General features: G+C 42.1%; 1 protein-coding gene across 2 annotated transcripts in view; it reads left to right on the top strand.

Annotated features, from left to right (window-relative positions):
• mcu (mitochondrial calcium uniporter) overlaps positions 1-12,970 on the top strand; it is a 56,633-nt gene that overhangs the window by 21,933 nt on the left and 21,730 nt on the right. The window contains exon 2 of one of the 2 annotated variants that reach the window (XM_061087198.1): positions 3,990-4,100. In XM_061087198.1, coding sequence (XP_060943181.1) covers positions 3,990-4,100 — 111 coding nt within the window. Of the gene's footprint in view, positions 1-3,986; positions 4,101-12,970 lie in introns of both variants that reach the window. The other variant, XM_061087197.1, reaches the window with a different exon arrangement.

Below are 12,970 nucleotides of genomic sequence, written 5' to 3'. Positions count from 1 at the left end.
TCAGAGTTTCTTATTCAAATTTTTGTAATTTAATAAGTCACAATTTTCCTTTGACGAATCTGTGTCTTCTATTAAGGTCTGTGATCACATTTTGCAGCCTTCCCACACTGCTGTCCTCCAGAGCGTGTATCCATTCACAGTAGTAAGTGTTGGCACCGAAAGTTGCTGTTTATTTTATTAAAAACTATCAAGTGGACTGTTTTGTAATTGAGAAAATATATTGCAAATTATCGTTGCCACTTTATTCCCCAACTCTGCTGTGAGCTACTCAGAACTACACATTTCTCGCTCTGCAGCAGTGACTTCTTGAAATGTTTTGCTGCAGGCTGGGAAACAATATGGGATGTTTCCCTTTTTACTGCACTTAAGTGGCTGGTTTAGATGCAGAAAACAAGTCTGTTTGTCTCTGCACCTGTTTGTTGCTTTTTGTGTGTTCAAAAAGAAAGGTGCTGTTAGTAGGGACTTGAGCAGCTGCGGTCTTTTTGTATCAGAGGAATAAAGTGGAGTACTTTCTGTATGATCACGCCCTGTTTGTTGTAGCTGGTATCTAGAGCGAGCAGCTGTTTTCTCCCCTGGCAATCTAATCAACAGAAATAGACGGTGCCTTTCCTCAGTGGACCGGAGGCCCAGTGGGGCGCAGAGGTCCCAGCTACTTCTTTAAGAAACTAGTCCTATAAACCAGATGGTGGGATGTGTTTAGAAGAAAAATTAGTCCAATTTTCATTCGTTTGAAAGTAATTTCGGCCGATATGAGCCTTTCACACATTGGTTACGGCTTATGTTTGCCAATATATCCTGATATGCTGACATTTTTTTACAGAACTAACAATGCAGAAAATATGTGTATTTATGTTGAAAAAATATTATATTTATTTATGATGGATTGTATGTTTAACTGTAAAATATCTCATTAAAAAGCCTCAATTACGTTCACTTGTAAGCATAACGATTGGTAAGGACTCCTTAAAAAAATAATAAATATTAACATTAAATATGATCAACCGTATCTATATCGGTTCAGCTCACATTTTTTTCATCACACTTAAGTCTCTTGGAATGAATTATTTCCAAAAGCAACATTTTCAGTTTCCAGTAGGGCTGTGTCATATCTTACTGTTCACGACAATGGCATTACATCTTTCTTGTGTTTTTTAGCAACATACTTTTCTGTCTGTGCGTCTGTGCCTCTGTGCGTCTGTGCGTACAGTATTGACAAGTCCTGAGAGCTTAACTGTCCCCTTTCAAACAGAGGGGATTTTGTTGTTCTGAACAATGCCTTGTTCTGTATTTTCAATTGTCTGTAGAGCCTCGTTATGTTGGGTTAGTGGTTGAGCATTAAACCCCATTAGTTGCATGATTTCCTCCTAGTGTTGTGAAGTTTATTTTGCAAACCTTAAGCTCACAGGCATATTATTCAGTAACTGTATTGCTGCAGCTTGAGATCACTGCCAGAATGAAAAGGAGTCAGTTTGGTTGCTTGGCCGAGCCTCAGTCACAGCGTCAACCATTCCACAAACATTGTTCCTCCTCCACAGGAGCGCATGGAGATTCTCTTGGCAGGTCGAGGACACTTTTTATAGTCTTTGGAGTCTCACACACACGGCCACTCCTATGAGCCGACGCCTGAATTGCAATGATAAGGAAGAGTGGAATAATCCTGTTGCAACATGCTATCTGAGTACCAAGGTCCATTGCCTGTCTTAATGTCGAGGTCTTACTGTGATATCAGCTTTAGTGCACATTCTTTTATTGGACTATGAGTGTGGTCGGTTGGTGATATTGGACCCTTGTGGGGCTAATAGGCTGCTCCAGTATGTGGTGAACAGACTGTGTCAAAAATAATTGTGGGGAATGGAAAGTCTGTTTCATTAGCTGTCCTCAATAGACATTTTCTGCTTGTTTGCAGTTGTATAACCCGAGAATTGGAGTCATAAAAGAAAAATGTTATCAGTGCTGGTTATTTATTACCTCTCCATCATGGCCAGTGCTTGAGCCTAACTGGTCCTTAACCCTCTGCAGGTCTGAGAATCATGAATGAAATGGAATTTATTTATTTTAGAGAAGCTACAGACCTAATTTACCAAAGTGTAAAGATATATATTCTTAACTGTTGCCAATGGCAAAAACGCACATTGGCACAATCCAACCCATGTCCTAGCTAGTAATGTAATTTACCAAGGCTGAAAGTCATTAAAGGAAAGGTAATCGTGTGGGTAATAAGATGTAGATGAGGAAGGAATTAAGCAGTCAGCAGATTAGAGCCCTGATCACAGAAAGGACACAGCAGTTATGTCATTAAAGACATACCAGTGCACCTCATGCTAGACATCTTATTATAGGCTTTCTCAAAAATTACCATTCATTAGTTAATGTAAAGTTTACATTTACTGGCAGCGCGTCGGCTCGGTGGTTAGCTGTGTCGTGTCACTGCTGGAATCCACCAGCCACATGGGGCCTCCTCTGTGTGGGGGTTTGAATGTTCTCCTCATGTCCATGTGGGCTTCCCTTTACAGTCCCAACACATGCAGCCTTGTTGAACTGGTGCTTTTAAGTGTTTGATTATATAATACAAATAGTCAATCAATACCCTGTTTTTATAACAATATATGTTGTTTGTATATATTAGTCCTGTGACTTCTCCTTGATGTACGGTGCCTCTTGCCCAATGCATGCTTTCCTGCATCCAACCATTAGACACACTCCAACATTGAATCGGTTCTTTCTTTAGCCATGGCCAACATTTTAACTCTTAAACTATAGTTTTTGTGTAATCCTGCTTTCAATCAAGAACATTACTTATTGTCTTCAGAAAATATTACAAACCCAATATACCAATGTAAAAAAATAAGAGTAAAAAAATCTAGCTCAAATACAGTCAAGAGCATCTGCAAAAGTTTGAAGTTAAGGTGGAAACAATAGAACTTTGCCCATTTTCAAACTCAGTTAATCATGTCTTGCCTGAGGTCTTAATAGCTCTGCTCCTAACTGTTTCATTTGTCAGTGTAGCCTCTTAACTGTGCCGGTGAAGGTGAACGGTTTGGAAAACGTAATCTTCATGTCTGACCTTTGTGGCTTTAATTGCTGACAGGATAATGCTGACCGCGGGTTTTGGAAGTGTTTCGGTACAAATCTTATATTGTTAAGGTGTCTGTGATGAGACCCTCAGCTAAAAAAGTGCATATACTGGGATCTAATACAAGTAGTTAACGTAATGCACTGGTTGTTGTTCAGAGTGCACGGTCAAGGTACTCTCAGTGTTTATAATGGAAGAGTCCACCACTTTATCTCCATCTAATCTTTCCTTGGCCCTGGGAGGCAGGGAATATCTGAGTGCACACTAACTTTGAAGGTGAAAGTATTTTAGGCAATCCAGTGTACCGTGACCTGTGCCATGCACCTGTACGCACGCACGCACGCACGCACGCACGCACGCACGCACGCACGCACGCACGCACACACACACACACTAGAACAAGCACAGAAAAGCTCACATCCGCACACATCAGATCAACCATATATTTTTATAATAACCAAACAGTGGTGTAGTAGATGGTTGAAAAGGCATGCTGATCTTGGTAGAGGTGTGGAGCAGCAGCAGGCTGGTCAGCTCTTTCATCAGCAGGTGACTTGTGCAGCAGCAGAGGCCGTCTCACATATTCCCCCCCCAGCGCACGGCATGGTGGATTTCACATAATATACAGGGTCTTGCAGGCACGGCTCCGACCACACGGTGTGTTTGAATTGCTGCACAGAGGAAACTGGCCTGTTTTTAAAGGGGAATAGAAAATAAAACACAATCACCACTTTCATGCCTCATTATTTTAAGCCCCTTTCTCGCTCGTAGGAATGTACTGTCGGTCCTATTGGTGACTGTTTTGAAAATAGCATGTGATATGCTGTTTTCCATTAACACTTTGTTTCCACTGTGACCCTAATGATGATGTGCTCTAACCTGACGTGTGTCTGTTTGTGTGTGTGCTCTCCAGCAGGACCTACTGTCTGCTCCTCTCAGCCGTCAGATTGTCAGGAGAGCACATGGCCTACGATCTGCACCCCACTCCACACTCTTCACCCAGCCTCCCACTGCCCTGTCTCCACAGGTTAGTGTGTCTGCGTGTGTGTATATCTGAGAGGAATCGAAAATAATGGATTCATTTTTCAAATGTTTAATTTGTACAATATTGATTTCTGTGCCAAACGGCCTCAAAACTAGATCCATATTTATAAGTTCAGACAGCCTATGAATCCAGAGCTTCTAACCCAAATGCAGTCTTAAAAGTCATCAGATCGATACCAGCCTACTAACTATTGGCAGTCAGTGTAACCTGCATAATTGTAGTTTAGGAAACTCCCAACTACCATTAGAATGTCATAAGCAACTATTAGTTTATTCCCTTGTGATCTTTTTAAAAGCTAAAAAAATGAATCAGTGCCTAACCTCACATATAAATTTGAATATCTTCTGTTGACAGCTTCAGTTGAGATGTATTTGTCGACTGATATCCTCTAATAAAAACTGCTGTCATCCAAATCCCAATTGTCATCCCTCACTACGCCCTGTTTTGAACCAGAGTAATCTGTTGTTGTCTCTATTATTTTCAGTTTACCGGTGATTAACATGCAAGAGAATCCTTTGACGGTTAGTTAGGTCACTGGACGGCAGTCGTTTGATGAAGCCAAATCTATTTAAATGTATTCCAACAGCCTCACTGTTCAAAAGCAACCTCTCCACCGGGGGTGTCGCTGCCTTGATTCGCTGTTGTTGACATGAAATGGTGTGTTTGCGCTGGCACATGAAGCCAGTTCTACCACCGAACCGTCAATTATGGATTTGGAATTATGCGAATGCAGCGAATCATGTAAAACTGAAAAACAAGCTGTTTGAGTGGATTTGGTGGCAAAGAAAATGTATTAAAAGCATTGCCCCCAAGTCCTTTCACCACAACACTATGGTGTGTATGTGCGTGTGTGTGTGTGAAATAGAAACCTAATAGCTATGCCTGTACGCCAAAAACATTTACAAGTAGTGCCAGAGAGAGTTAACATTAGCTCAGTTGAGTTAGAGTCATGTAAGCTATCATTATATACTTAATCGACTGGCAGATGTTATTCAACGCCCTGAGCCTGAATTTGGTTGTCTGACAAAATAAAAGATGACTCTGGGTAACTGTGCGTTGCCAGGCCCAGTTGGGTGACATCAATTGCATATGAATTTCTTCCTAAGTTATTCATTTGATTGACTGTGGCCATCTGTTTTTGGATCCCGCCAGATTTGTCTCATTGTCTGTTTATGCAGTGTTGTACAGATTCTTGAAGGTCATGTTGTATTGGTTGTGATACGTAACAGGAGAACATCGTAATGCTGACAAATCGAACGTCATCATAGAGCACACCTGGAATCTGCAGTCACATTCTTATTCCAAGTTTTATGATGAATTGCTTCCCTGCCCACACTGCTATGGATATTTTGCTAAACCTTTTTGTGTGTGTGTATGAGGCTTTCGTCCATATGCAAACTGAATTTTAAGTCAGAGAGATGCAGATTTTTAAAAAATGGTTGTTTCTTTGTATCCGTATGAACATGCTGTAACGATGACTTCATAGATTACTCTGCACATGCCCAATGTTGCTTTGATTAATGAGTATGTACCAGAAACAACAACAACAACAACAACAGCGGCTATGTACTGGTTTCCCTATTATCTGCATGTTTGCATACATACAAGTTTTCATCTAAGTTTGCATCACTGCAACACATTACCGGTATTACTGCGTCTCCCAATATTACTTGTGCCTGAGCTCACCAATCATGCTCACAATTTTTTACCTCTGGTATTTTTTGTATTGTTGCTATCGATGCATACTTTATCGCCACCTACTGGCATGATTTTTTGAGCGTCTGTAGTTCTTGTGTTCTTCTCTTTCTGCAGTAGTGTTGACAAGGACTGAATTTCACAGTAAAGTTTTGGCCTGAAGTTGCAGTTGAAAGGGTGAAGGGGATTTTGATGAAACCCTAATCTTCATCAATCTTCACTGAAGATTGCTGTCTCAATGCTAAGGTGTCGCTATTAAACACTTATGACAAAATTATGCAATTTAGGCTTGATATTTTATATATTTATATATTTTATTAATATAGAAATGAGAAAAAATAGAAAATGAATTAAGGAAATTAGGATAATTTTTTCATAAGAACATATGACAGGCTGCATGTAAAAGATACACATTCATGTCAGAGTCCTTTCACATACGTGTGAGTTTAGTCTCTTTCTACATGGTGGCTCTTGAGAATCAGTTCAAGACAGTCACACTGTTCTCAGCTCAAGGTGTCGGATCAGTGTCCTTCCAGTGGAACATAACGTCCAGTCATAAGATCTGGCACAACGACTCGTCTTCGTCCTTCATCTCCGCTCCAACTTGATTCTTCCTCAGACATCAACTCTTTGCACTTGGTATTCCTGTGAGGAAGGTCCAGCTCAAATCCAATAAAGGAGACGCATTATGTTAAAAAGATCACCTCAAGGTTAAGTGTGTATATTTTTCACCCGGAAATGCGCTTGGCCCACCAACAAGCTTGGTGGGGATGAAAATTTTATGACGAGAACAGGATATTTGTTCCTTGAGTGCTTGCAATCCTCCTGCCGTGCATTAGCTTGTCTCCTCTTCTTTCTATCTTCGTGTGTACTGTGTGGTTTACGTGCATGCGAGCAAGTGTGTGTTCAGTGCGCTTTGATTGTGTTAGTGCGTGTGCATTTATGTGTCATTGGGCTGCATGTAATGGAGAAGGCCAGGCGTACGTTTGCACAGGGTGGGGGTGGTGGTTGTACAGTGAAAAATGAGCAGAGGCTTCCCTCGGACTGTGTTTACATTTTACTGCAGCGGGCCGCTCTGAGAGGCAGTGAAAGGAGGGTTGGGGGGAATGAGTGGAGAGGAAATGCACATAATATGGGCCATGGGTCGTCCTAGCAAGATCATGTTTACATGGGGGTGAAACAACTGAGCTGAGAGCCACTCGATAGTCACGAGTGTCCCAGTCCCTGCCAGGGAGCGTCCGGAGGCAGAGCTGTTTGTTTAGAGGCCGAGGGAGGGGGGGAGACAGGGGAGGCTCAGCAGGCAGTGTTTGCTCTGCCAGGGTTTGTTCTCCTGTCCCAGGTAGGCCGAGGAGCATGCTGTCATAACCACGGCACGACGAGCGGTGACGGCGAACAGATATTTTGGAAGATTTCACATGAGGTTGCAGAGACTTGTCGACTCTAAACATGCCACGCTGCGATATGTGACACTTAGACACTTTTCATCTCATTGACAACTCTCTCCCTCACTTCTGCATTGCTGCAGTACAGGCACTTGTCTCCTACTTAGCTAAGCCAGCACTCCCTCCCTTTCTCCCCTCCTCCCCCTGTTGTTCCTTGGCATCCATCAGTTTAGCTGCAGCTTCCCACAAGGCCTGATGGGTCATGGCTACACACACACACACACGCAAACACACACACCAGCACCCTTCTCAGCAGCACTGTTCATGCATGGACCTCTCGACCCATCTGCGCCTCAGCTTCTGCAGATGGGAGCTGTGGCGATGCAGAGAAGTTGTCAAATGTCATGCTGACGGATGAAGAGAGGAATCTAAATGGGGGGGAAACAAGATGCTGGCTCCTCATTGGAAATTCATGCAGTTCATGCTGCTCTGTGTGTAATACTGTGCAAGTCTAAACTGCAGGGTACACCGGTGGATGGACTGAAGATAACATTGACGGAACTAAATGAGGAGAAATTGTCATGGGAGTTGGTAAAGATTTATTATCAAAGAAGGGACAGGGGAGGTGGTGTTGCAACTGCAGGCTGCAGTAAGTCTGAAGCAAGTCTCCCTTGACAGGCACTTTGAACCTGTTCCCTTTTCACATGTCTTCTGAAAGCCTGTCCATGTCAAGATGAGCTCTCTTTTTTCCTGAGAAGAATCTACCCTGACATGTAATGTTTCTCTTAAAGAGCAGACACAGATAAGTAAAGAAAGACCAATGTTTGCTTTCCAGTGTTTATTGCTCCCTTCTACATTGCCGTCGAGTGATTTTTGTCAGTAATCTACGCTCTCCCGGCACACATTGTTTAATCTTTGGCAGTTGGATGTAGTTCAAGAGCAGAGTCAGCCGCCTTGTGCAAACAGCTCAGTGTACAGACGAGGAGGTGAGGAGTTTTCAGATGGCACATTTTTTAAAAATATGGTCGCTGTTTTCTCCAGGAAGACGGCCATGGAAACTCTATTTAAATGAAACATTGAACTGCCCAAGCAGAAGTAACAAACACCTTTTACCCCTCGAACGGTTTTGTTCTGATGTAAACGTTTCCTGCATAGTGCCCCTCTCTCTCTCCCTCTCCCTCTCTCTCTTTCTGTCCGTGTGCAGGTTTCCATCGCTTCTTTTCCTTTTATGGAATCAAGTCAGCAAGAGTTTGTGCCCTGTCTTCCATCCACACTGATTGACTGTAAACAGTGGGGGACAGAACCTGTCTTGTTTGTAATGTGGCCGCAAAGTTCAGCAATGCTCTTAACAGAAAACATAAAGGCTTTAGTCAGGCGAAAAAACACCCTGTGTTTTATATATCCACTCTGAGCAAATCAGCAGCTATTCTTCTTTTAATAGTGCTATGTAACACCCTGTCTTTTCCATCTTTTCATTCTCTGAAACAAGGTTTTCAAGTTTTAAGAGGTTTTCAAACTGAGGCGCTACTCCCTGAGGAGTAGAAGAGGAGGCACAGATAGTGTGTGACATTAATTGCCACAATTTGAGTCTAACGTCGCACTTCTTCTCCGAGTCACAACCAATTCGGCGCAAACAGGCAGAAGATCGTATTTTTAGATTAAGTGTGTCTTACACTTGTTAAAAACATCATTATCTACAATGTCAGTTGCGAATAAACATCTATAAATCAGCTCGGAAACTGAAGAAACCAAAGTCTACTCCTATAACCCCAGAACTTGCTTAAGAATAATAACATTTGTATTTTTTTTTTTTTTTTTTTAAACTAATCCAGTTGTAGTTATGATTTATATTTATAGGAACATTGCAAAGAGAACAATAATATGGAACTTTCTCAAACCTGAAAGAAATTATTGTGCCAGGTCCAGCTCCAATGTTTTAACAACAAAGATTATACTATTATATAAAAGAGTAAGTAAATAAGTGCAAAAATATCAAGTGTTATGATGCGAGAGAGAGAACCAGTGCCTGAATATGTAATGATAAAAGCGACTATTAGCAGTAGTAAGTATCCAAGTCACTAAAACAGAGATATAAAGTGCAGATATTCAAAGAATCAGGTAAAAAGGAGCGTCTGAGAAACAAAGAGGTCACAACTTACTTTGCTACTTCATGCCCACTCTCGCTTTGTGCATTTCATTAGGTTGGGTGGTGATTGATGTTTGTGGGAAGTGAATAAGTTGACGAAAAAGATGTAAAGCAAAGATACAAGTTAAAAAAGAGAGGAGCTTGTATTGATAAATGTATTATGCCTCACTGAGGGAGCTCGAAATAGTCTTCTCTGGTATTTGACTGATCGTTGATATACAGTTTATAACCTTCTACTAGCCCAGCATGCCTGTTTGAGCAATTTAAGTAGTTCTGTTTTCTCGCCTGGATGGAGATTTTTATAAATACTCAGGGGAGAAATATCTGCTCACAAGTCTTTTCTCACACCTCAGCTGTACCTGTTGAAGGAAAAACTGAACCGAAGTGATTATTATTATAACCATGTCACACCAAACACACCCTCGGACATCTGTCATGCGAGTTGCGACACAGCTCGTATCTCGTCCTAACCTCAGGCAGGTTTGCACTGGAAATGGAGACCAGCCTAAAATGACATTTATGTAATTAACATTTAAAGGTTGCGTAACCGCTTCCCTATTTGAATTGCTCCTCTGTGGGTGTGATCTGTAAAAAGAACCCTGTGTGTACAGTTTACGTCAAAGGCTCAAGCGAGCACGGACTAATAATCAGAGCTGATAAAAGCTGGACGGAACTGATTGTTTCATGCTTCTTTGAACCTTTTAGTTTCCTTTATCTTTCATGTGTGGAAGAAATAGAGAAGCCGAGGAGGAGGAGTAGATGAGGAAACACACAGTTGACACACTTCTACAACCGGTTTTCTAACTCTTTGTTAACAAAATCACACAACTGGAGTTAACAGGAATTTTCTTCACCCTCCAGAAACATCAATCACCATGTTCTACCTCAACGTCTAAACCACAAACAAAACTTGTTTGGGTTTCATTAACTCGGCTTTTAATTGTGATGTTGCCGAGCGCATTCTGATGCCATTGTCTGTTTTGATCGCTACGTCTGGTTTCAAGTGTCATTTGTCTGCTGATGTGGGGAGAACAATCCTCCTGGGTGTCAGTGAAGTGATGCAGAGTAACGAAGAAATCCTTTTGTTTGTTTCCTCCAAATCCAACCGGTTATTCCTTCATGACACACAACGTGATCGGCTTAGGCTTAGTAAAGCTCGAAACTACCTGTGAGGCTCAGATAGCATTTCTGTGTCTAATTACATTATTGATCTGTTTGTGTGTGTGTGTGTTTGTGTGTGTGGCAGCCTTCTCAGATTTTGATTAAATGAAATATCAGTGAAAAGAGATCTTGATTTTATATTGGATTTCAATGTTGATTAGATGTTGAATGTGTCGGGAGGTTGAAGGGAAATAAAAGCATGTGTACGAACAAATTGACAGAAATTAAGTTATTGGTATCATTTTTGGATTTTTCAATCCATCAGACCAATGCCAGGAGGTTAAACGAGCATTAAACAATTTGAGGAAAGAGGAGAGAATGCGGCTCATCGAACTGCTTGGAGTTGATATCACACAGCGATGTCAGATTCACGGCCATAACGTATCGGTGTCTGGTATTGGTCGGGGCTGCCCATGAACATGATGTCCACAGGACTTACGTTTGTTATACATTCTTTAGTCCACTCTCTCAATTACAATGTGAAACCAAAACTAGCCGAATCAAATGTTAACAATCTTACACAACAACTAAACTAAACTAAATCAGTGCTTTGCTTTTCTTGATCAAATAATCAATATAAAAAGGCAGATTTTGTTTTCAGGACATGAACTGAAAGTTTCTGCCCTTCGGTTTCCTGTCTGATCAAACCCATTGATTATGTTTACACCTTAAACCATGATTGAGTGTAACCAGCCTTAAGTTTAGCAACTCATCACTGTGTAAAAGTTATAGTCTGAAAAGAACAAGTGGGAATTAATGATCATCTGGTGGATTGACTTTAAAGTCCTCACTCAGGTCCTCTCACACTTGTTGTTGAGTCTGTACGGTTTGTGCTGAAATTCATGAGTTTGAAGACTTGCAGATAAAACTGACCTTGACATTAAACACAACATTAGCAGTTTTTTTTTGCTCTTAATGACGGATCAAGAAAATCCAGAGCTTAATTTGAATTATTAACAAAGATGGTCATTCATTAATATAACCGTCCTTGTCAACCGTCTGACCTTATTAAGCCATGTAGCATTTATTGGAACACAGGGATGATGTACAAGGCAAATTATTTCTGATTAGTGCAACTAATTACAATAAATACACATGTAGCGCTAATGGCATCTTTGCAGTATAGTCGACTATCAGATGTTTATTTGCATCATTTATTTTTACTTCACCTTGTAAACGAATAACGTATTCCGCACTCAGCTGTGTTATTAACCAGCTTTCCCTTTTGCTTTTTTAAGGTCTTGTTGTGGTCTTCAAGGACAAGCTGTAAAAATGAAATGTATATCAGTAAATAGCTTTTTGAAGAAATGCATCAATCAAAACACTTCGTTCCAATTAACACTCGCGGTCAAGCCGGCGCCGTGCTGTGTCTGGCAGCTTGTCAGAGGTGATGCAGTGAGGCGCTGCTTTCAGACAGACGCCTCGTTTGTAGCATGTAGCCCTTTGAAATAAATCACCACGCGTGTTATTCAGATTTCTTGCAAAACAGAACATGATGTCTTCTGTTTCAAGGTAACTTAACCACTTCAATAATCTCGGTAGCAGAACCAGGGGAGGAAAGCAGAGATGCAGTGGTTAGTCTGCTGCGGGAGGCGATGTGATGGAGAGACCTGGGTGCCCTTGCCTGAGCTCATGTGCCGCAATCTGAGCTGAGGGGGAGAGGGAAAAAGGCAGGAACAATGGCAGCGGGGTGTTGCGCCGTGGAGGAGGCCCTCGAGAAAGATGGGGGAGTCAAATCACATTCTCACTGGGACCGAGGAAGAATGGCGGCACGATGATGAGGATTAAGATATTTTGAAAGGGGTCACGAGGACAGAGAGATATGAAGACGAGTATTACGGAGGCGGACTGGCTCTCTTTAGTTTTGGGTCATGATGTCATTTAGGGGAGAAGAAAGGGCAGAGATGAGAGGAGGAGCAGGAGGCGAGATTAGAGGACGGGCACGCTCTTTAACAAAGTCATCATCAGCCATGCAGCCTGATCCAATATTAATATCGGCTGACTTTGTGTGAGACTGTGCCGTAGTGTCTTGTGTGGTCTGCGGGTCAGGGCGGTGGGTTGTCATGACTCCCAGACTTCGCGGAGCAGGGAGCGTCACATGCGAGATTCCTCCCAGAACCCTTTGCGTTCTGAAGGCTGGGCTGTCTGCTCATTTGACTGCAGTGACTTCCATTCCCCCGGCCCTGCAGTTTGGCACAATGACAGACGGTTCACAGACTCTGCCCTTGTTTCTGCAGCCTGTGTGAGAGCGAGCTTCTCCTCACACGGCGCCCCCCCCCCCCCCCCCGGCACAGGATCTGTGAAATTTAGACGCCTGTTGTGAATGGCAAGGACGGATGCTTTTGCTGTTATCAACAATCTGACAAACAGGACCCAAGACCTGCTGTCACTCTCATACAGTACCCTAAACTGACAGTCAGCATTGTCTTATTTTAACACTGAGATGATTTTATTTTAATGAGGGCTGT

Source organism: Limanda limanda, chromosome 15, assembly GCF_963576545.1.
Source record: "Limanda limanda chromosome 15, fLimLim1.1, whole genome shotgun sequence".
NCBI classification, from domain to species: domain Eukaryota; kingdom Metazoa; phylum Chordata; class Actinopteri; order Pleuronectiformes; family Pleuronectidae; genus Limanda; species Limanda limanda.
The sequence above is the reverse complement of the archived record's forward strand: the minus strand, read 5'-3'. Positions and strand labels throughout refer to the sequence as shown.